The sequence below is a fragment of the Arvicola amphibius genome, chromosome 1 (genome assembly GCF_903992535.2).
Source record: "Arvicola amphibius chromosome 1, mArvAmp1.2, whole genome shotgun sequence".
Taxonomy (NCBI): domain Eukaryota; kingdom Metazoa; phylum Chordata; class Mammalia; order Rodentia; family Cricetidae; genus Arvicola; species Arvicola amphibius.
In genome coordinates, this window is record NC_052047.1 from 52,331,946 (window position 1) to 52,356,723 (window position 24,778).

At 38.0% G+C, this 24,778-nt stretch overlaps 1 protein-coding gene across 4 annotated transcripts in view; it reads right to left on the reverse strand.

Moving 5' to 3' along the window:
- Positions 1-1,904: 1,904 nt before the first annotated feature.
- Slit2 (slit guidance ligand 2) overlaps positions 1,905-24,778 on the reverse strand; it is a 346,008-nt gene continuing 323,134 nt past the window's right edge. For all 4 annotated transcript variants that reach the window (XM_038332274.1, XM_038332272.1, XM_038332275.1 and 1 more), the window contains 6 exons: positions 24,504-24,744; positions 23,143-23,273; positions 10,073-10,227; positions 3,635-3,923; positions 3,204-3,415; positions 1,905-2,146 (listed from right to left, as the gene is read on the reverse strand). In XM_038332274.1, coding sequence (XP_038188202.1) covers positions 1,905-2,146; positions 3,204-3,415; positions 3,635-3,923; positions 10,073-10,227; positions 23,143-23,273; positions 24,504-24,744 — 1,270 coding nt within the window. The remainder of the gene's footprint in view (positions 2,147-3,203; positions 3,416-3,634; positions 3,924-10,072; positions 10,228-23,142; positions 23,274-24,503; positions 24,745-24,778) is intronic.

Below are 24,778 nucleotides of genomic sequence, written 5' to 3' on the forward strand. Positions count from 1 at the left end.
TTAAAAAGAGACGAATCCCTCATACAGTAGAGGTCAAGTATTTATTAATATTCTGCCCAGACAATGACACTTCCTTGATCTGAATTGTTGCTAGTCCTGGATAGCTGGCTCTCGTAAAGGCAGTGAGACCCAAAGAAGACCCATTATATGAGCTGTTTCATCTCATAATTCCTTTTGGTAGGGGGATTTAATTGAATATTCATTTTCCCTAGCAAAGAGTATGTTATTTTATTTATCTCCTTTATGCAGCCTCCCCATGTGACAATACGTTAATTTCAAAGCAATTTTTTTTTTGTTAACATAAAGGTATAAGTTGCCTTTCTGGTTCATTTCCTGCCGCAGTATCAAGTTCCTAATGAAACACGTGCAAAGTGAGGTAGTTTCTAAGAAAACGGCCAAGCTGTTAATGAAGTAGATATCTTTTAATTTACAAACATCAGTAGTGCAACCGATATTAGTCTGGAGAAGGACAAAGCATAATTCTCATTGTTAAAAAGGGGTTTTCTTTTAAAGAAACATCTGCATCTTCACAGGGCACCCTGGAATTTTCATGAAAGAAGAGCACAGTCTACTATAAATCATTATCAACTCTACATTGTAATTTAGAAGCAAACTTGTTAACATGGGAGCAGTAAGGTAATCAAGGAGTTTTATTACTTGAAGAAAAATTACAGTTTTTGACATAACAGTCTCTTTTCTTCCCCCTCCCCCAAAGCATGGCAGGGAAATATCTTATTAATTAATTTGTAAAACACCTACTTCCTATTGTCCGTTACTACAGATAATTTCCTTCTCCCTGTGAGGACATGTGGCAGATGGGTGCACTTGCTGTCTCTACTCACAGCCTTTGCAAACCCTCTGTAAGTGTCCAGAAAGAGACCACAGGTCAGTGACATCAGTGGTTAGACGTCAAAGTCAGCCAAAAGAACAACATATACCTATCCCAAGATAACAAAATAACATCCTATGTTAGTTCTATTGCCAAAAAAATCCTGATTTTTTTTTAAAGTTTGAAAATGTACAAAAATATCAGGATAATTATAAATTAATATATATTAAAGCATCGAGAAACAGTCCAAAGTGATGACCTAAATCATTAAGTACAATGTACTTTAATACAATAAATATTCCTCGTTGAAAACGAATACTGTATAGGGCTATTTAGAACTCATAGAAACAAAAATTCATATTATTACTAATTTTTTATTTATCAATAATCTATTGGTTCTTAATCATCTGCTTTATCATTTATATTACAAAAATTTAATACTGGAAAGTGGTAGAATAAACACCTTCATGTGCTGTTTCTGCTGATATGCTATCATTGCCAAAGACAATAAAATACATCTCAACACTCCACACCCATTTCTCTCCTGAATGGAACCCAGATGTCAGGACACTCTCTAACTTGCACAAAATATTTCTCATCCCTTGGCTTTATCTACAGATTCTGGATTTCCATTCCCCTGCCTCAGAGTCTCATTGAGACGCTTGTGCTTGAAGTGCTCTTGCGAACTGCACTGGTGGGAAGGGGGATTATGGGGTTTATGCTCTGGGCAATCACTTGTGAGTGTACAGTCCCGTTTTAGGCCCTTGTATATGTGCTTCTGCTACTATTAGCATGTTCCAGAGATGGCTCCATGTGGCAGTGGTCCCCACCGCTGCACTAATGCCTCCAAGTGTGGCTTTTCTTCACACTTCTCCAGTGTAGGGGAAGCTTTAGTATGAGTGTGTCTTTTATTATTTTTTCCAAATGCAGACAAGTCTTTATTATCATAATAAAAATAAGTCTGTTCTGTATTTTACAATATATTTCAAATATTTCCATTATGAGGCATGAATTAGTCCAACATGGTCAAGAAGTGTACAACCTTCGCCCAAGATGGAGGCTGCCAGAAATGCAATTAGGAGGCACACCGCGCGCAGCCGCACTTCACCACCTTCTCAACCTCGTCCACAAAGGAGGATCCATCTGTGCATTCAAAGGAGTATTTCCGCCTCTTGCTCCTCAGAGGTCCACAGCACTGCCCACCAGTACACCCGCCTTTACATTCCAAGCGAGATACTTTCTTTGTTGTCTGACAGGCAGCGTAACCCTGCTGCTTCTGGTAATAATCTCTTATCCGTTCCCCTCGGCAAGAAATTTCTAGAAAACAAGGAGATATGAGCACTTTTAAAGACAGACATTGTAGGTTTGGTAGAGTGACCGAAAGAGAGTCAAGATCTCCATTTTGTCACTGGCCTTCCTTCCACTCAGTGACTGCCATTTTAGTGTGATGCTTGAGACCCAGTTAACGGACTGATGGCATGATCTAGTCTTCCTTGGAAATTTATCATTTAGGCCTCTGTTTCCAGCAATGCGTATGCTGTATATGTAGACAATAAATACAACATGTTTGTTCTGACAAGAAAATTGGATTCCTAAATCCTTTCCTTTATTGGAAAAAAAAAAGAGGAGAAAAAAATACACATCTTCTGTTTCTACAGGACTAACAGCTGGTTTTGTTTACCACGGGGAGCAGTTTCATAGAGAATGCAATTTAATTTATTAGGCCCAGAATTTAATATTATCCAATATGTTACTTAATACAAGTAACATTCCACTAACTTCATAAATTACGCTAGTATGAAGTAGTTCAAAAAAGAGCCATCTGCTAAAGGCTCCCGCAGGCACGTTCATCGTATTGTCTGATGCACCGAAATCCGTGCCAGCTGGAGGCCAGGCAAGTTCGGATCTCGGGAACAAAGCAGGAAGAGGTGGCCTGAAAACTCAGCCGGCTTCCATCCCTCTCACCTGTATAATTTACTGTGATAAATCAGTCGAGTCTGAGGTCAAAGTTGAAACCTGAGCAGAGTCACCACCTCCGTGATCTCTGTGTCTGAGGCTGCATTAGTAGTACGTGTGGGTAAGGGGGTCGGGTGGATGCTGAAACTGAGTTGGGCAGCTGTGCTCTGAAGAAGCGAAAGGAGACGTTCCCCAGCAAGTCAGGTGGCGGTAAGATGTCTGATGGCCATGGAAAAACGTTAAGGTGGGAGTTTAATGCTTTTCACGGTCGGGAACTGCATTACCACGTGATAACCAATCAACAACAGTAGCCACAAGCCACGCCCAGCCCAAGTGTTTTCTCGCTGGCTGCCCTCTGCCCCTTTCACCAGGGATGAGGTTGATGTCACTCCGCTCTGGGAAGAGGAGTTTAGCTTACCCCTGTCACAGCTGTCCCCGGTGTATCCGCTGTTGCACTCACAGTAGGGCTGCCCGAGGCCAGAGAGCCTGCACTTTCCATGGCTGCACTTGATCAGCTGGCAGGGGTTAAACAGGTCTTCTTCTTCATCACAAAGGACACCGCCATGGCCCTCCAGGCACTTACAGCTGTAGGAGAAGGCATTGATGGGCAAGCAGGTGCCGTGTACGCATCTACAGTGAAGGAGAAACAGAGCAATGAAAATCAGGTTGATACACAAGTTCAGAAGGTATGGTGGTTAAGAAAAAACATGTCTGAATACAGAGGACAGAATTCTGATGTGTTGATTTCTCTAATCCCCTGCCTATGCCCTACCAACCTCCTGCCTTCTTCTCTTAGATTTGCTTTGAGAATTTAACATACACACTGAGTACCAAGCCTCTGGAACTTACTTGTTTCCTAGGCAGGGGTCATTGGTTCGCTGGTCACAGAGAGGCCCCATCCACCCTTCCTCACATTCACAGGTGAAGCCTGATTGGCTGCTGGGCTGGCACGTGCCGTGGGCACACACTTTCTTGTGGCATGGCTCACAGCCAGGCAGAATTCCGGTTTGCATGGGCACTTTCCGGAAGTCCTGCAGCTCACTGTTGATGTAAAGGTTCCGGATACAGCCATGGAAGCTGGTACCGTTCTGCCCAGGGGCCTGGCGCAGAGATGCCACGTTATTCTTCCCAGGCATGCCTAGAAAGAAACAACATGCCAGTTCAGAATCTTTACAGGCTCCTTGGTCATTTGCTACGGAGAAATATTGAAGTTCATCAGCCCATTTCTATTAAATTTGAATATGTGTGCTCCGATGAGGAGGTAGAGAAAAGCTGGACATCTTGTTTTGCATTTTGGTAAGCTGTAGGAAGTTATTCTAACTTTTAAATCTTCAAAAAAGTCTACTTAAAGAAAAACGAGAGGTAGTCATTGTTTTTTTTCCATTCCCTATGAGTCTGTACCAGACACCATGCACACTGAGAAGTCACAGTTTATAATTCTCTGATTAATTCTTTTTCAAATTATAAAATCAAAGGATGGAGCTTAAAGAGCTTGAGCCACAGGCTCCATGGCAACCATGTCAGCATTTTGCTGACTGCCTAATCTTCTTAATCCTGGAGCCCAGGTTCAGTCTACCAAGACTGGGAGTGAGAGGAGGGACTCAGAGGAACCCACCTCAAACTTGTAAAATTCTAATTTAGCAACTAACTCAGCACCTCAGGGACAGTGTCCCTGCTAATTGAGCATGTCTCTGCCTGAAGAGTTCATGGTTGCTTTAATCAGCATAACACCTCATTCATACCATGAAGCTTTTATATCAAATAATAATAATGAAAATACAGAATACATTCCATCACAAACAGCATTAGTAATCTTGGAGCATATACCCCAGAAGTGACAGTCATCTGGTAACTGCTATTCTGGCAAAGCTGAAGAATCTTTTCATGGCCCGATCCAGACCCTGAAATAGTTCCTCGACAGTACTTTACACAGAAGAGCTTCTAGGACAATAGATGAGGGGAGGGGAGGAGTTTGGAAGCCTCTGCGCTAATAACTTTCCTGTCAGTGCTAATGATTCAACTGTGCTGGGAGTTTGATCTGAACTACTGATTGGGATTATAAATTGGGCTCCACTCTCCAGGGGACGATTACATTCTGGGGTTCTCGTTCTGTGCCATCATTACCTTTCCTAGACAAAAGTTCTCATTTGAGTCTTAACAGGCACCAAAATCAGTCTTCTAGGTCTACAAAGCCACTAGACTAGAGGGCGAGTCTCTATACTGGTTGAGTGGTTAATCTTCATTAACAAGCTAACATGATTTATAATCACTGTGTATCCGAGTTTCTTTTCTTGATACTGTTGTAAAATTCCCTGACAAAAGCAACCCCAAGGGAGAAAGACTTATTTCAACTTTCAGTTCAAGAGTATATAGTCCATCATGGCAACAAAGTCTATACATCACATGTAGAATCAGGAAGCAGAGATGGAGGCAAGCCAGAACTCAGCTCACTTTATACATGTTAGAATCTTGAATCCCCACCCAGGGAATGGTGATGCTCTTACTAAGATGGGTTGTCACACTTCAATTTTCTTAATTCTCACATCCGTGCTCAAAGGCTAAATAATCCTTCACTGGGAAATACAACTCAGGGTATATGCGGAAAGGTTTAACACAACAAGGAGACAGATGGTGAACATGGCTGTTAACGAATCAGGGGCTTAGATCTAAGGCTCAATACAAAGAAGAAACACCAGTGAGTGTTCACATTCACCTCACTGCTACCTGACTGCTTCGATGTGACCAGCTGCTTCATACGTCATGACTTCCCTACTGAGATGCACTGTACTTTCAGACTCTAGAATAGAATAAACCCTCTCTTCTTCAAATTTATTTACTGATACCACAAGGAGAAAAGTTACTTAGGGAGTATACCCTGGCTAGTTATTTTCCTGTTCTGGGACTCAGTTGCCTCACCTCTACCACAAGAAACTAACCAAGTGCAGTCATTCGTTAGCTTCGCACAAGTGTTTGTTCAAAAAGCATCTTTCTGTCCCTCCCTATCCTGAGATGCTGATCTTAGGTGGAAGAGGACAAGCACAAAATTCTAAATGCAGCACAGGTGATTCTGATGCGGGGGCACACAGCCACACTAGACCAGGTCCTGGGTTCTTTGTCTTTAATTTATAGATCTATGTCTGGCCATGGAGAGTACTACCACACCAAGCTTGAGGCAGACAGGACCATTTCCAGAAGAGTACCACCGACAGGAAATTCTTTCCTGTGGGGGAAAGTCTTTCCAAATTGTGTTTACCTATCACAAACAGGACCCTCGTTTTGGGTCATTTCTTAATACAGTTAAAAATGAACCTCTTCCAAAGCTATTTTTAATGCCCATTTTGATGGAGATACAACGTTTATTTGTGCAAGTATCCAGACTAAATTGAGATTGGCAAAGTTCCTCAGCAGGGAGAAGCAATGAATGAACTTGTTTCATTTAGTCCAAAAACTTACAACCACAGATGGTGTAGTTTTGATGGTTAAAAAAAAATCTATAAAACAACACAGCTACACATCATATACAGACTCAGCTTTCAATAGCATATAAAATCAAGACCTTTTCTCAATTATTTTTGGACGTGAGGATTGGACCCATACACCTTCCACTAACATACTAACCACATGCTCTACCTTGAATAACCCTTGTAACCAAGAACTATTCTGGGTAGAACATTCAAATGCAGAGTTAGAGCACTGGTTTTTAGCTGATAAACAGAAGCAGATCTTTATTTATTGAAGCTGTAATTTACAACACAGCTGAGGATGGCCTGGAACCATAAATACCATTGCTTCAGTCAAACCTGGTAATCCAAGATTTTGCTTCTTAAGACATTTTTGCATTTTGTGGACTTATAGTTGGAAATCAATCAAACAGTAAATAACTTAGTAAATGGATCTTTTAAAGCGCCTTTGCAGTCTATGTTTTAAAATGACTCTACGGGGAAGAGTATCATTACTGAAATCTTTTGTCCAAAGGTAACACTATTTTGGTAATATCTGTCTAGACACGTATATCTTTGTTTTACCCACTCTCCTGACAGTTATAATAAGTGTTCTAGTTGGATTATTAGATGGAAAAACATTAACATTCTTCTAGTTTATGTTACATAAAGACAATATCTCAGATAGTCAGTACAGGAACATGCTTAGCTGAATTACCAATTTGCATTTTTTTCCAGAGAATGCTTCTGTAAAGGACCAATGTTTAGGATATATGAGGGTACTCTCCTCAGGCACAGCTCTGGCTTTAACTAGACTTAACCTTGTTTTCATTTTGTTGACTCAGCTCCTCTGCCTCTGCCATGTGACAGTCGGAATGTGGTCTTCTGGGTTCCTTGCATTTTACAGTCAGAACCACCACTGAGACCACAATCTGGGGAAGAAGTAGATGGGCTGAGTGTGTTCTTGGGCAGTAAGGCTAATACCAAGGTGGTTTCCCTTAGGCCTGAATACTCAGAGGTGCTTCTGGATTCTTCTGAGACCTCCAGTCTGGGAGGATTAGCACTTTTAAATTGGGAGTTTAATTTTTCCCCCATTTAAAAAAATGTTCTGTCTCAAACAATTTTATCTATATATTTTTTAAAAACTAAAGACCATATTCTAGAAGCATTAAAGCATTAGCTCTTGAAGCATTCATTGAAATATTTTTGAATAAAAGCACCATAAATTCAAGTCAAGGACACATTCAGAAGAAAAGGCAAAGCCGTATTACTTAAGCCATTATGTTTGCTGATTTTGTAAAAAAGTAAGTGGCAACGCAGGCTGCATTGAGGTCAGAAAGACCTGATGTAAATAATTGTCTACCATAATTTAGCTTTGCAAATTTGGAAAAGCTTTATAAAATTATTGAGGCTGTCCCTTTGGGACTATGCAAAAGAGAAAATAGTGTTTACCTTCTGGTTTTACTTCAATTTCCTCTGAAAATGATAGGTTGCACCACTAAAAGCAATGCCATATAAATAAAAACTATTTAAAAGAGAAGCAAGCACTATGTTGGTTACAGCAAATGCTTAAAATACATAACTCATCCCTTTGCCATCATGGTTGACCCTCAAGGCTCACTTTTCACACTGCAAGGCAACATTGTTCACTGCAGAATAGGTGAAAATAGAAATTTAAGCCAGAGGCAATCTCAGAACGGAGAGGGAAGGTGGCACAAAGTCCCACCCATATCCTAGGAGCTGTTGACAATAATTTGTACTGGAAGAGGGAAGTCTTATTTAAGTGATACTCCAGGTAAATTGAGCAAAAGCTCCAGTAGAAGTTATCACACACTGAACAACTGTGGGCAGCTCAAACTGTACTTTGTTTTTGTTGTTTAAGAAAAAAAGGACACAGATGTGGGTGGCTAGGGAAAGCGTGATAGATTTATAAGGAAAAGAGGGATGGATACAATCAAAACTCATAATTTCAAATAACTAATTTTAAAAAAGTATCTCATAATACTCATAGTTGTGAGTCCTATGTACTGGTGAGGTCAGTTAGTTTGTTGAGTATAGTCAATCTTCAAGATGTCAATTGTAATGCCACATCAGTGACTCAGAAATGTGTCTGTATGCTTCATGATGCTGGGACCAGAAGTGACATTTATTTTTCAATTTTGTGACACTGATCATCTATTTATGTGGTTCTAGTAGATACCCTATCAGCATTGATAGATTTGAATGAAAGATACAGAATTTTTCCAAACCTTTTATAGCAGCATCAATATTATATTTTTTAATTATTGAAATTATTGAAAATGGAAATATTCTGAATTTAAGTCACAATTACAAGAAATAGTTTCATAGAAGATTTGGAAGGATTAAAACATAAAGCAAAGAAAAGCAGCCTACAAACCACAATCCCAGAGAACCTAGACAACAATGAGGACCCTAAGAGAGACTGGCATAGATCTAATCTACATGTGAAGTAGAAAAAGACAAGATCTCCCGAGTAAATTGGGAGCATGGGGACTTTGGGGGAGGATTGGAGGGGATGAGAGGTAGGGAGGGAAGCAGAGAAAAATGTAGAGCTCAATAAAAATCAATAAAAAGATAATTGAATAGCATCTTGAAGTTAGTCTTTTGTAGAGATAGAGAACATCATAAAAATACTTATCCTGAGGTGTGTTGATTTGTTTAGAGGCTTTAGTGATCTGTTAAATAAGTTAATTTTACAACCTTGATGATTTAATTTATTGTATTTCAATTCAAAATCACATGCCTTATTGTCTTTTCCCTGAATTTTGCAATTCTGCCTCTAGTTCACACTTTCTCTTCCAGACACAGACAATGGTAGAGTTCTACTCTTCATAGGTTTTTCTCCTGTGGACTTCTTTATCTCTTTCTCTCTCTGCCTGTCTCTGTTTGTCTTCTTCTTCATTCTTATTGCTTAGAGGAAGACTGTCCCATTCCTAGCCCCAGTCCACCTTGCCAAGGTCTTCTCTTTTTCCTTCACTATGAAAGCCAATCTAAGCAAATATACTTCCTACTAGTCTGATAAAATCTTTCAATGTGAGCTTCTGATTATTTCATTGAGCTTAAATGACAATTTATCTATTAGTTGAACTTTGATGAACTTCCAGAAATATCAGCATGGCAACATTGGGTTGAGCTGATCTTTAAGGGAGCTGGACTGGAGATTCCTCCTTCCTACTTTGTACTAAACTTGTTTAATCATGTGTGTGTGTGTGTTCAGGTGTATGAACACATGTGTATGCGCATGTATGTGTGGAGGCTAGAAAACAACTTCTAGTATCCTTTCTCAGGATCTCTGTACCTTTCTTTTCTTTTGAAATAGGTTCCCTGGATCTCACAGAGTTGGATAGGTAGACAAACAGATCTACTATGCCCTAGAGATCTGCTTGTCAAACTCTTCAGCACTGAAGTTGTAAGCAAACCACAATGCCTGGCATTTCACATGGGTTCTGGGTATTTAACTCAGGTTCTTGAGCACTTTATACACTTAGGTGTCTCCCCAATCTTATTTTATAATTTTCTAACTTAATCACTAACCAATTTTCTGCTTCTGTCTGCAGACAATAATGAAATTAAATGACAGTATATATAAATTACCTAGCTAGCATGACATAGATGAAGAACTAATGTCCTTCTCTGACTGATGACATACTGAATTAGACCCAGAACCAGGATGACTGAATGGTCCCTTAAGAGACATTTCCATCTCATCCAATTACAGTGAGTGATCAGTGTCAATGATCACGGCACCAGGCACCAGTAACTTCAGGTTTGTTCTATAATGAGAAGCACAGATTTGGAAGACCACTGGATTTGGAAGGAAGTTCACCTCCTACGTAAAGTGGGGAGTCAAAATTCAGAGGAGATTGTTTTGACAAGTTGGTGATCACTTTAGGGCTTCCTCCATCCACGGAGAGGGAAAGACTCGAATCCAGGGTCAGAAGCTCCACAATGTGGAAGTTTCCATCATTGATTGTCTCCACACTGCAATGGAAAAAAATAAATATAACTTGAAACATAGTTCAAATACAAACTTTAATAAACCCAGCTTCAGAAGAGACATGCAGAGCAGACATTAAAGATATTAACTTTTAAAGGATATTCTGAAGGAGATAAAATTAATTTTGATTTCTCAGGATCGGGACACAATAAATCTGTACCCTCACAGAGAGAACTGGAAAAAGAGTATGCTCATTATGCAGCCACATTCACTCCATTTGTTTGTCTTACTTCCAAAGGACATAAAAGTTCCATTTACCAAGAGACAGTCTGGGACTCCAAATGATATCAAAAAGAAGCCTAACCCTCCTCTACAGGCTCTGCAGGACTGCTGGCTGTTGCAGTGTGACACAGTACATTAGCATCTATCAGAGTTAAGATGCTGAAGAAGACAAGAACCAACATGATAGGATCTCTGTACTTTTTCACATTTAATAAATAGAAAATATACTTTCCTTTCTTAGAGGGATGCTCCCTGAGCTGTATTATTGTGAAGAAATCATTGTTCAATTGAGAGCTGGGATTAATACATTAAATAAAAAGCTTAACAGTCAATATGACAGACTTATTTATTTATTTATTGATTGATTGATTTATTGATTGATTGATTGATTGCTGTGGGGCAATACCATTGTGCTGCCGGAAGGTGTATAGCTAACAACTACCCACCTACTGGAGCATGACCTCACAGTCTATTTACCTGGATGCAGAAGCGCATTTGGCCCCCCTTTTCCTCTCTGCTTCCCCTTGGGTCCTGTTTGCTGTTTGGTTTGCTTTGGATCTGACCTACATCCATTGTTCAAGCAGAGAATTCTGACTTTGTAAGTTCTACCTTTTAATAAACATTGGTCTATTTCTTAGTTCTGAGCTAGTTTGGGAATATATATATATATATATATATATATATATATGTGTGTGTGTGTGTGTGTGTGTGTGTGTGTGTGTGTGTGTGTGTGTGTGTGTGCAATCTCTCTGCCTTCATTATTCTACACTCTAAAGATTTGTCACTTATATTGGTTTAATAAAATGCTGACTGGCCAGTAGCCAGGCAGGAAAAATAGGTAGGACAACCAGACTAGGAGAATTCTGGGAAGAGGAAAGGCAAAGAGTCAGTCGCCAGCCAGATGCTGAGGAAGCAAGATGCCTCACTGAGAAAAGGTAGCAAGCCACATGGCTAAACATAGACAAGGATTATAGGTTAATGTAAGTTGTAAGAGCTAGTTAAAAATAAGCCTGAGCTAATAAACTAAACTGTTTGTAAGTAATATAAGCCTCTCTTTGTTTCTTTGGCACTGAATGGTTGTGGGACCAGGCAGGACAGAAATTTCCATTTATACATTTTTCTTTTTAAAATGATTTTGAGAATGTAACATAATTGCATCATTTCCCCCTTACCTTTCCGTCCTCCAACCTTTATTATGTACACTGATTTGCTGTTTTAATTTGACTTTGTTTTCTTTATTTGTTGTCATACCTATACCCACACAACAGACCCACACTCACACCCACAACCACTATCACGTTTTCCTTCTAAAAACCTTTGAGATAATTTATACAAATTCATGACATGCATAGAAGTAGAAATACTAAGGAATGGATGCTAACAGACAATGAAGATTAAGATATAAGATGAAGTTTGATTCAATTTTTTTAATAAATGTTATATGGGTTTTTAACTGTGTTAAACTATACATAGCTTTGGTCTTAAACTGGCCCAAAATCTTAGCAGGGTAAATGCTCACTGCTGTGTTAGGAACACTCCCACAATTCTATACATAGGCAAAAGATGTCATAAAAGAAGTTGGGTTAAACCAATAAATACTAAACATTAAAGACCTAATATACTGTAATACTGTCTAAGATGGCTTAGGAAAGGCTCAAGCATGGACATGTGTGGGGTGTGATAGAGACATAATTTGTGAATGTGAATGCATAACACTGGCTGAAAAAAATGATTGCTTCATTTTCTGGTACTAACATTTAAATTTTCAAAAGTTCAAGTATAGAAACTAATAGAAAAATGCACCAATATTTCTGAATATTTTCACCACCAGAATCTAATCATATCCCACTGTTTGTTGACCAAAACCAAAAAGGTTTTATTTGAGGAAAGTTTAAAATATTGTTGAGAAATGTGAGGATGTTTGGAATATTTGGGAGAGCAGTGACAAGTTTCCACAACTGTGGCTATGGAGGTGGTTCAAAGAGCGAAGTGCCCATTGTGTAAGTGTAAAGACACAAATTCATATCCACAGTGTCCACGTAAGAGCTAGGGCGTACAATGTATGACTGGAACCCCAATACCGAAGGAGTAGACACAGTTGGATCCTTAAATCACTTTGGCTAAAATGCTTAGATAAATCCATGAGCTATGTACATACATACAGTTCAGTGAAAAAGGCAGAGAGTCATGGAGGAAGTAATCTTTTGCGTCCATAAGCAAAGATGCACACACATGAGCATACACTTGCAAACAGCACCTCTCTCTCCTCTCTGCTCTCCCGCTCTCTCTCTCTCTCTTTCTCTCTCTCTCTCTCTCTCTCTCTCTCTCTCCTGATTTCTTCTTTCCTCCCCCTCCCCCTTCCCCCCCCTCTCTCTCTCTCTCTCTCTCTCTCTCTCTTTCTCTCTCTCTTTCTCTCTCACACACACACAGACACACATACACACACACACACACTACTTAAAAAGAGTTCACATTGGCAGGGGTTTTTGATACACTGTCTCACATATCACTTAAAAAATAAGTGTATATCTAATCTACATGGGAAGTAGACAAGATCTCCTAAACAAACTGGGAACATGGAGATCATGGGAGAGGGTTAAAGGGGAGGGGAGAGGAAGAGAGGAGAGCAGAGAAAAATGTATAGCTCAAAAAAATCAATAGAAAATAAAATAAATAAATAAATATGTGGGTTAAGGGATGGAAGAATAGATTGTCAAAAATATTTGTTGCCAAAGCCTGATGATCTGAATTTTATTCCCAGAATCTGGGAACTGACTCCTGAATGTTTCCCTCTGACTTCCTGCTATGACATACATGTGCATGCACACATACCTGAGTGGGGATACACACAGACACACAAAGTAAATAAAGCAAAAATAAATGGGCATGACAATTAATATTTTTCCTTCTACACCTTTAATGATCTCATCGTTCGACAATATTAAAATCAGCAAAGGAGGTAATTCACTGCTTAAATAAAGTTCTGCAGTATAAAAATATGAGCTCCTTCCTTCATGCGTTTTAGACACAGGACCCTGAGAATCTAATGCATATGAACTGTAGTAACAACCAGCATGAATGAAACAGTGGAGCATGTGTATCTTTAATAGCTCTCTAATTGAACTTGAGGTCCCACAAACGAGACAGAAATAATGCTCGGTATTGGAAATCTAGCAAACTACCCAGGTCCTGTGACATCTTAGACCCAACAGAAGAATCTACAACTACCACTTTCCCATACTATCGCAATCCCTAACTACATTCTAAATACTTATTCTTACACACACAGATAAATGTAACTTCCACCTCTCACCACATACTTTTCTCTTGGCAACCGATAGGCTATTACAAAAACTACAACTTGTCCAAATGCAAAGAAGTCATGCTGCAGTACCCAGCAAACTGATCCATCTACAACACTATACCTAAGACTTGGGAGCATTGCAGAGGATGAGCAGAAAGATTATCAACCAGAGGAACAACACTGTGTCTCCTAGAAATGATAGGACTATACAACTAGACATGCTAATTAGAAGAAGAAAATCTTACAGGGCCATAGCCTTGTATAAAGAACTGTAGGCAACTAAAGAATGCTGAGAGCAGGAACAATAATCTTCCCTAGCAAAGAACTTTGCAATTGGTTATCTCATACCACCTTGTTTTTCTGAAATCATGTACATACAAGAAATGTACCTACATTTTATACATTGTACATGTTGTACTTACATATTTAGGAGTGAAAAATGTATCAACTATAAAGAAATATAGAAAACAGGAGTTTGGAAGAGAGAAAGAAAATACCACATGGGAGGGGTTGGAGACAGGAAAAGAAAGGAAGCAAATGATGTCATTTTATTCTTCTACACCCTTTTAAAGATTTACTTATTTTATGTATATGGTTGTTTTTCCTATGTGTAAATCTGTGCACACATCTTCTTAATATATGCAGAGGTCAGAAGAAGGCATTGAATTCCCTAGAACTAGAGCTTTTGATAATTATATTTTAATTTCAAATGATAAAAAGTAATTAAGAAAATGACCCTCTTCCAAAGAGATTTATTGAGTTTTACTGTAAGCACTTGGTTAAACTAAGATAAATTTGGATTGGAGTTCTGCTTTTGTTTTATTAAATGTTTGAGAAGTTATTTTATTAAATCTTTCATAAATTATTTTACAACAACACACTTCAGTTTTCTCTGGCTAATGCTATATTTCCCCATTTCACAGTTAGTTTTGCTTCAAGAAGAAGTCATTTTAAAAGCAGGCACTGAATAACAAGTTAAATGTCAGGTATTAGTATCAATACGTTTATCAGCAAAATCATACAATATATTCTCAAATCCTAAGCAAAAGTTTGATTTAGTTCATTTTAATATGTCACTTGCAAGAAAATGCCAAAAATCAACAAAAATGTAACTTCTTTGAGGTAAATCTTATTCAGGGTACCAAAAGTTACAAACTGAAATACTAAAGTTTTGATAAACATAACAAAGTTAGTAGATACACAGAGTGAAGGTCATATCCAATGGATGCTCCCCCTGAGAGCATATGCAACTTGAAGTGGTTTTATATGGATCTTCTATAAACATTGGCCTTAATTAGATTATAAATATTAATACAGAGTCACCTTTTTTCCTCTTTAAAATTGAGAAGAAAAGGCTTACATCTACTGAGGAATGAGCTCTTGCTCACATATTGATTTTAGACAATCAATCCAGACATGTCATTGCTAATGAAGGTGTTTGGTGCAGTAAAATTGAGTGGCTCAAGACCTTTAACATTTTCTGCTCCTTAATGCAGCGTTCCAGCTGGGAAGCAAGAGGTAGGTCATTTCATCAGAAACTCAATTTACTTACCAATCATTTTATTGTTTGTTCTACGTTTCATTTGTTTTCAAGTTTTACATCTTTAATGCAAGCTAAATTGTAAGCTACTTTAAAGTAGGGGTCATATGTTATTGGTTTCTATATATTTTCAAGTGTTCATGTGAATATATGATAAATTTTAGACACTCAATAAACAAGCTATATAAATAAAAGGGAGACATATTAAAGGTATCAGGAATTGCTATTAGTTACATTATTAGGCAATAGTTATAACCATTTGGCTTCTGGCATATTGAGAGATAGTTTTTCATAGATGTATTTTAATAAGAAACATTAGTATTACTAAGGATAATGCTGAGAGGTATAGGTTGCTTTGCTTGTCCTACTTCTAATGGAATGAGTGTCCTCGGGCAATTGGGACCATTTCTCCTTTAGTGGAAAAATGTAAATAATAAGGGTAAAAACTATTTGACACTATGAGTGAAGTACCATTTACAAATATTACAGACACTTATATAATAGTTCTCTGAAGCCTCATAAGAGCTGAACATCATGTCTCCAAAGGTGACAGAACTAGCTGGTGGCTGAGCAGATCTGAAACCAGGATGCCTGCTTTGTGTCTTTATGCTTTTAATTATCATGTGACACCTATTTAAATGAAAATTACTTTACCCATAACCAGCTTGTAATATTTTCTAAGCATCCTGGTTAACCTGCTATTCCCACACCTTCCAAATAACCCAGGATTGTTACATTTTAAGTAAATTTATGTGAGGGTTGTGCAACTTAAGTACATCTAATAAAAATGACTGAATTGGAAAAAGATTGAGCAATCTCACAATGAGGGCCTGAAGGTTATACAAATGCATATTAAGTATGCTTGCACATTGGGTCTGGATCCTATTTTGCAAATATGAGTAAGATTCATGGTAAGATTTTCCTCTCACACAACTGTTTAACTGTCTAAACTGATGAAAGCCTGATAACAATAACTACTGAAGAGAATTTTATTTTTACAGTTCTAAAAAGAAGTCAGGGCTGATCTTGACCTTTAAAAAGGTTTATAAAACTAATGACTTCAGTGTCTTTGTTTGTTGAAAGAATATGGTACCACAGGACCTCAAACGATTATGTCTGACTGAAAAATCTTCCATACTTAAAATTGGTGTTTCATGCTATCTAGTCTAGTAAGGGTGGTGCTGGGCTATTTAAGAATGCTTTACTTGTATGTTCTTTTAAAGTAAAAGCATTATAGGCACTCCAACACTTCCATGATAAGACTGATTGAGACGCCATTGATTTTACAGTCCATCACAGTAACCTCCCTCCAGGTCCCGCTTCGGTGCACGGTGCCCTCTGGGGTTATGATAATATTGATAAACTTCCTTTGTCCACTCCTCGAGGGAATGATACATATATGAGAACTCACAAAAAGTAGCCACTGAACCACTTAACCATGCCCCATCCAACTGGGTGCATAAATTTTATTTAGTACCATTAGTATGTAATTCAGGTTCACTACTTTCATCTATTACCCTAGATTTTGTTTATTTGAACTTCTGCACTGAAAACGGTTATAAGAAAACCATGCAATTTTCCAACTAAGTGGTTTATTATGTAAAAACAGCTTTAAAATTTGGAACTTAAAAGAAAACTGAAACTCTAAAATGCTCATCCTTCTCTTTCATCTTTCTACATAGCAGAACTTATTAACAATGGGGTTTTATATCTATGCAAACTACTAGTTTGTAAGTATTTTAATAATTTAATAAGGATGAAAATTCTAAAATCTTTTTCCTTCCTTCCCTCCCTTCTTCCTCCTTCCTCCCTTCCTCCCCTCTCTTTTTTGTTCTCTTTTCTCTCCCTTCCTTCCTTCCTTCCTTCCTTCCTTCCTTCCTTCCTTCCTTCCTTCCTTCCTTCCTTCCTTCTTTCTTTTGTTCGTTCGTGACAGTGGGCTCCAGTTCATTTACCTTAAAAGCTTTAAATATCTATTGACAAAATCCATACAATGAAACAGGACTCTAGAAGCAGGTAAGAAGAGTTGTCTTCTCATGTTCATATCCTTAGCTGGACATGACTCATCCATATAGAGTATATGATAATAATATCTGTTAAGAAAACATTTCTGTCTATGTTTTTAAATTAAAGGAAGCGGGAAGCCAAGTGAGAGTAAAGATATTTATATCTACTCCACGCATTAGAGTTTTTTAGAAGAAAATTTTCTAGTTTTTGAAATAATGTATTTTTATCAGTATTTGTATATAAGTGGATTCAATAAATAAAATCTACTGAAATGGACAGAAGGGAACTCCAGTCTGTGAGACAGGGGGGCTCTCAGTAGCATCTCTATCCACCATTGTCCAGTGAGGAGGACAATCCCCAAACCACCAACAGTATGAGGTACTGGGGGCCTCCCAGATGTCCTGTCCAGCACTGTGGCATTTGTATGTACCCTTTCAACACTTCCCAACAGCATGTGGTTCTAACCCTTGAGATGAAATGGAAGATGTTCAGAGAGATGGCATAACTTGGCCAGCATTACATTGCTCATGGTGATACCGTCCCAGAGAGCACGTGAGAATGGCTGAATCTTAAAAAGACGGATGTAAAGATCATGTCTGTCTACTTCTAAATCAGACCATCTTTGCTGTTCTACCTGTGCTGAGGCTCTTCTTTGCCTTCTTTCCTTGCCTCTATTTGTCCATCCTTCTCTCTCTTCCCCTTTCCCTGTTCCACAATAGTCATAATAGTCTCCTACATATGTAGTTCTGTATACCACCATAGTAGACAATTCTGATTTCCTAATTTACTCAGTGTTTCCAATGAAGCTCTCTCATTTGGCATATCATATTAATTTTAATTTTAAGAAAGGAGTATATATTCTTTAAGTATTTTGAAAAAGAAATTAAAGGATTTATGTTAATCTCAGTTACACAAAGTTGCTTTGATGAGCAGAAAGTTATCACTATGAGAATTATAATGCATTTTCAGTCTCTGTGTAGTGTTGAAGATAGCGCTATGTTGATGCATCCATTCAGTCAGCCACTCATTCAGTCCTGGCATCAATATCGAGCCCCTCTGAGTGCCATTATCCAAACTCACAAAGCAGACATGTGGCCAGAACCTGCGTTCCATCATTTGTTACACCGCTCACTTAGTATTTTTTTGTTGTTGTTGTAGATCAGATCCCTATAGTTTGTGAGGCAAAGCAAGCAGCCTTTGGGGGAGAGAAAGTCTGTATGCATAGCATTTGATGACTTCTGCGATAGAAATGTCATGGATATGGCTGATATCAAGAAAGCATCAAGCCTGAGATCACACATTTTAGACGTGGGAAGAGAGGTATGTCCGGAGCTCTCAAAAACACAGCTTAAGTTATTCTACTCACACAAGTTGTTATTAAAGTCTACTTAATGGAAGACAGCATTGCCTGGGAGTTCATAAGACATACAACATTTCACAATCTGGAGACTCCAGAATCAGAAAGGCATGGGGGGGGCAGTATTGTTCCCTTTCCCCTTACTGCCAGTATTCCAGGTGCTGGAAATTTATACACTTCTTAAAAAGGCCAGTCTTCTGTGATGATATAAGAAGTAAGTTGATAAGACAAGCTACTTTATTAGTACTGAAAAAGCAAAAAAAAAAAAAAATTACATCTTCTGTTTTATCAACATCCATAGGTATGTTAGCTACTCTCTCAGTTTTCTAAAAGTTTATTTTATTTTTTACAAATTATGTGTATATGTATGCGTGTGGGTGTATGCTTGTGAAAGTAGGTATCTGCAGAGGTCAGAGGCACTAAAGACCTGGAGCTGGAGGCTCAGTGACTGTTTCCCTACTGTGGATGCTGGCAATCCTCTGGAGAGGCAGCTAGTGTGCCTATCTGCTGAACTATATGAAGCCCTTCTAATTTATAAATAGCAGCTGATGGAGTTTACAATGCTGTTATTTTCTTAGAAAAAAATGACCTTTGTTTAATCAAAGAAAAAGTCATGCTTTATTAAAAACAATGTACTCTCTATGAGAAAAAATTCTTTCGAAGTAAAATATATCAATGTATATCTGACCCTATGAAACCATTATCGTTCTGCTTATTTATTTGAAACAATAACTGACATCACTAAGAATAATCCTATAGGAAAAATAACTAGATATGTGATTTTCTCTAATATCCCAAAATAAACTTCACTTTAATCAAAGTTGAGAAGGAATCAATCAAATGATAAAGTGTACTTAATGTACAAAAGTTAATTTCCATATGCAATTTTCTCAAGAGCACTAAGCAATGCATAATGTAGAAAAAAATGTTGCTCAGCAAAGGGAAATTTACATAACATAAATCACAAGCAAGGAAACCAAACACAAACAAGAACAGTTATCCAAAATAAGAACACTTAATTATGTCCTTTAATGCAACATAAATTTATATACTTTTAATAATGTTCTAGAGAGTTGATAAGGAATATGATTTGAACATTTAATTTAACTGAATATTAAGGAACTCACAAGAGCTGGCTGGCTGCACTGGTGCTATTGATGGGTTTTTACTAAAGCAATGTGGAAGTGGAGCCTTTCTCTCACGACTTCTAGAAAAGGGGGAACAAGCACAAAGGCTGTACCATTTTGTGACTCTTGGAGTTAAGCCAGAAAATCAGAGCAGTATTTAACTGCACAGTGTACACAGAATGAAAGAGAGGATTAGACACAAACCAATCCCACCCCAGATGCCATGGAGCCAGCCTGGGAATAAAGACTGTGATGGACACATGGCTTTGTACTGAAGAAATTTAAAACAAACTTAAAACAAAATGTAATTTTGGGGAATTTTAAATTAGTTTTGCCATTATTATTATTATTGTTATTATTATTTAATTTATATTATCTGGCTAGTTTGCTTATTTTGCTTTCCCACATAATCCCACCGGAAAGCACTATTATTTATTATCTGCATACTTAGATGAAGACTAGACGGTGATGGTATGTTTAACCCACAGTCCCTGGGCATAGTCCTTTCTCTATTATTTCATGATTTTGTTTGAGTGCTGATGGCATTCAGTTGGTCCAAAACTCAAAACAATGTGTGGTGGCATCCATGCAGAAATCATCTTCCATACCCTCCTTTTTTTCGTCCATTTTTACTTGATGTAAACACCTGAAATATGAGTGCTTGCATTCTTTTAATCTCCCCTGACACCATTCGCACTTCCTATTTTAAATTTTTTCATACAAGGTGTCTCTATTATTATATAGCTTTGGCCATCCTGGAACTCCCTAGGTAGACCAGGCTGGCTTTGAACTCACAGGGATTCACCTGTCTCTGCTTCCCAAGTTCTGGGATTAAAGGTGCATGCCACTACAGTTTTTATTTTAAACTGAGTATTATATATTGATAATCTCAATTTCTTGCCACTATTTCCCCATATTTTTCTTTCCTTCCTGACTTTTTACCTTTTTGTCCTTAGAATATTATTAATTTTTTTTTACTTTCAAACATTTTAAATTAATATAAACCTGAACTTTAGGCAATTGTTGCTTGCCTTTTTAAACTATAAAATGAAGTAATTGCCTTCTCAAACTGTGTTTTAATTTGAGAAACAGAAATTAAATATAACTGGTGTGTCAATACCTGATAATACATGTTCTTATTATATAATTTTTAAAACAAAAACATGAGCTTTTAGTTTTAAATGGAGAGTGGAGAGCAACATAGTATTCTTTTCATAACTGTCACAAGACACAAGCTATTTTTAATTGAGGCAAAAAATGGCAACGAACATAGAATCAAACAAACACAAAATGCCCTTTCCAGTAAGTTTTCATCTGGGTAAAATCATTTGGGTTCCTCCAACTTATCTAGAAATATTTTGGTATATTTTATGTGAAAACTAGCTTTAGTATGCCAACACAAGAATCTTTACTATGGTTTGGAAGAGCTCTATACTGCTTCATTGTCATGAAAGAGCAAAAAAATAAAATAAAGCGAACCACATTATGAAATATTTTATGGGCTTAAACACTATATTATTTAAAGTTTAAAGATATATAAAAGGTTGGCAGTAATTCATAAACATTTGGGGGCAAAATAACCATTGTATTCCACTTGAAAACCAATAATTATGTATCTGTTTCCATGTTCTAAATAAAATAGTCCCAAGTGGGTTAGCCCACCACGAGCGGAACTGATCAAATTCCACTCATGGCTTCAATTAGTATCTACTTTCCCAGAATTGTTTATAAAGGAGCCAATAAGCTTATGGAGGCTTTTGAAGCACATTGTATATGCACAGATAACACCAATAAGATTGAAACAACTTACTACATGTCATGTCAGAATAAACACCCAATCACTTGCAGTCAAGTGTTTTTGACCTACAGATATGTTTTGCTCAAAAATATGGTTCCATAAATGTAAATCAATTTAGGCATGGTGACACAGGCTTTTAATCCCAGAACTCAGGTGGCAGAGACAGGTAGATATCTTAGTTAGAGTCCAGTCTGATCCACAGAGAGAGCTCCAGGACAGACAGAACTAAATAGAGAAACACTGTCTTGAAACAACAACAACAACAACAACAACAACGTGAATCAACATTTAAAGGAAAGAAAAAATCATAGTGAGAAAATAAACGAACGACAGACTTGGAACAATATTTTACATGACAGCATCCAAAGAGAACTGAGTAGAAGAGAGACTGATTTTATTTTCCTATCATCACAATCACTTCTGTTACACTGCCTACTTCAGAGCTCTTTGTCTCATATACTCACAAAGCTAGACTTGTAAAAAATGTAAGCATGAGAGCCTAGTCTTTCCCTACAACTGACTTGCTTAATTCATGTAAGTTACCTTCCTGGAAAATCTATGCTTTAGATTATGAAGCCTAATCTAAAGGTGATTTCTACTGTTAGTTTTACATATGAAGTAATGTCTGCTGCATGATCAAGGATTATTGGATACTTTGTTTATGATCTAATAAATAAAGCTTTCCTGACAATCTGAGCACAAAGTTCGTCACACTAGCTTAGGCAAGGCAATGGTGGCAGACACCTTTAATACAAGCAGCTACACTAGTCAGCCATTTAGGCAGGGCAATGGTGGCACACACCTTTAATACCAGCAGCCACACTAGTCAGCCATAGAGTCTGGGCAGTGGTAGTGCACATCTTTATTAGCAGCACAAGAGAGGAATATAATGGCAGATGAGACAAGAATTCACTCTCTTTTCAGCCTAAAGATTTGGTAGAATTAAGCACTCTCTTGTTTGCTTTGCTTCTCTGATCTTTCAGCTTGAACCTCAATATCTGTCTCTGAGTTTTTATTATTTATGCTACACAATAGCTTGAGTATATCATTATATCCATGCATAAAATACCTAAACTTCAATGCAACAGTGTTTAAGGGTAGGGAAGCTATGAGGTAACTACTAAGAGGTAATTAGGTCATAAGGGCTCTACCCTCCCTTGGATAAAGCCTGAAGCTTCAGGGAGAGGATTAGTTTAGCTTGAGTGGGTCCCTGAGGAAGGCATAGATCAGCCCTCTTCCCTCCCCCATCTTTGGCATAGTTTTTTTGCTGCCATTTTGCATTCTATGAGAAGATGATACCATGCAAAAGCTCTTCTTTACAAGATGTGGTTATCCTTATCCTGGATTTTCCAGTTTGTAAATTATAAAAAAATTCTGATATTTTTGTTACTCAATCTCCAGTATCCTACTATAGAAGTTCATAAAGAACTAAACCACCTGCTATCTCCAAAATATTCCCATCTCTTCCCATTATAGGACTGTAGAAGAGAAGCAGTTCTTTATTGAATAAGCTTTTTCACCTTTACCAGTAATTGAGAGATCTTCACCTGTAAATGGCCGAAGCCGGGTGAGAGCCGGTGTCATAGCTGGCTCGAACTCGCCCTCGGTAGAGTTCCACAGCAATGTGGTCTTTGTCACCTTTATACAGGAGGATGCCGCTGTCTTCATCTGTGGCAATCTAGTAGGAGGTAGCCCTGATGTTAGGATGCACAGTCAACCAAATGTATTCATCCAAAGAAACAGGCAAATAAGCGAGTGAGGGCTTTTCACTACGGTTTGTCTGGTGGCTATGAGAAAATAGTGCCTGTTGAAATTACTGCTTAAAGGTAACTTGTCTGTGAATTGTTCTCTTGTAAATAAATCCAAAAAAAAAAAATAAGAAAAACAGTAACAACTATTTAAGGAAACCTGTTAGATGTCATGTGAGAATTGTCTGTATTGAGCAGTTTTATGTGTCTGTAGTTTGATTTTGTTTTGTTTGCACCGACTGCAAGCTTTATTACTGGCATATACTAAATGTGACTATATTAAGCAAAATGGTTTCTCAAAACCCATACCAAGTTATTTACAGTCACGTCATAGAGAGAGAAATAGGCTACATCTGCTATTACATTACCTTTTTAAAATTCTTTTGGGGGCTTTTGGAGTATTTAAGTGTAAGTCAGAAATTAAAAGTACCAACACCGGTGGACATCACATAGTCAACGTGGCAAGCACTAGAAGTTGGGGTGTGAAGAGTGATACCTTGAAGACACCTGCCTCCCTCCCAGGGTTCTTGCCTCATAATTTCAGAGGCCCTGCCCCTATTATCAGTGTCACGGCAAAAAGTATAAATAAATACAAGGAAGGGAAAGGTCTGCTGGAAGATGGTCAAAGTCATTTAAATTTAAAATATACCAAATAATTTCATTTGCTTGTTAAGCAAGAATGTAGCCCAATTTGTCCAAAATACTGTACATATATTATCCCTAATCTAGTACAATTGACACATTAGGGGTATGAGAGATTTGCTTAGTGGTAACTGTCTTAGTAGCAAGACATAAAAATGTTTGTTAGTTTCACGCCTTTTCCTCAAGGCTCTGGGTGGAGAGTTACAGGTGATGTTCAAGTCAAGATGCTGTGTCTCAGCTGTGTGCTTCTCAGCCACAAGTTTCCCCAGACAGAGTTCCCATGTGCAGAGATGAAGGGCAGAGCCCTAAAAATTAATGGGCACAACTTCACTTAAAGTATAAAATAGAGTGGCAATTTTGATGCCCCCCCCCCAACTCCTCATCCTTTAGTGAATTAACATACCGCCTCTTGAAAGGAAAAAATTCTGAAGCTTTTCTCACAGAGAAGGTTTTCTCCCCTGTGTCAGTCAGGTAAATGTGACCCCCAATCAGTTGAGCTCTGTGGAGGGACCACTCACCTGAAGTGTAATGTTCGTCTGAGGCCGGACCTTGGCTGAAGGAATCTGGAGATAGGACTCTTTGTTTACAAAGTTCACACTGACCAATTTTTCACACTTCTCCCCCAGGTAGCCAGGCAAACACTGACATATTGGCTCATTGATCCTGATGATGCACTGAGCTCCGTTCTGACAATCAAAATTATCACAAGGGCTGGTGCGAGGGAGGACCATGGGTGGAGAAAACTCACAGAACAAGCCACTGGGAAACAGAAAGACAAATTCGATTAGGTAAG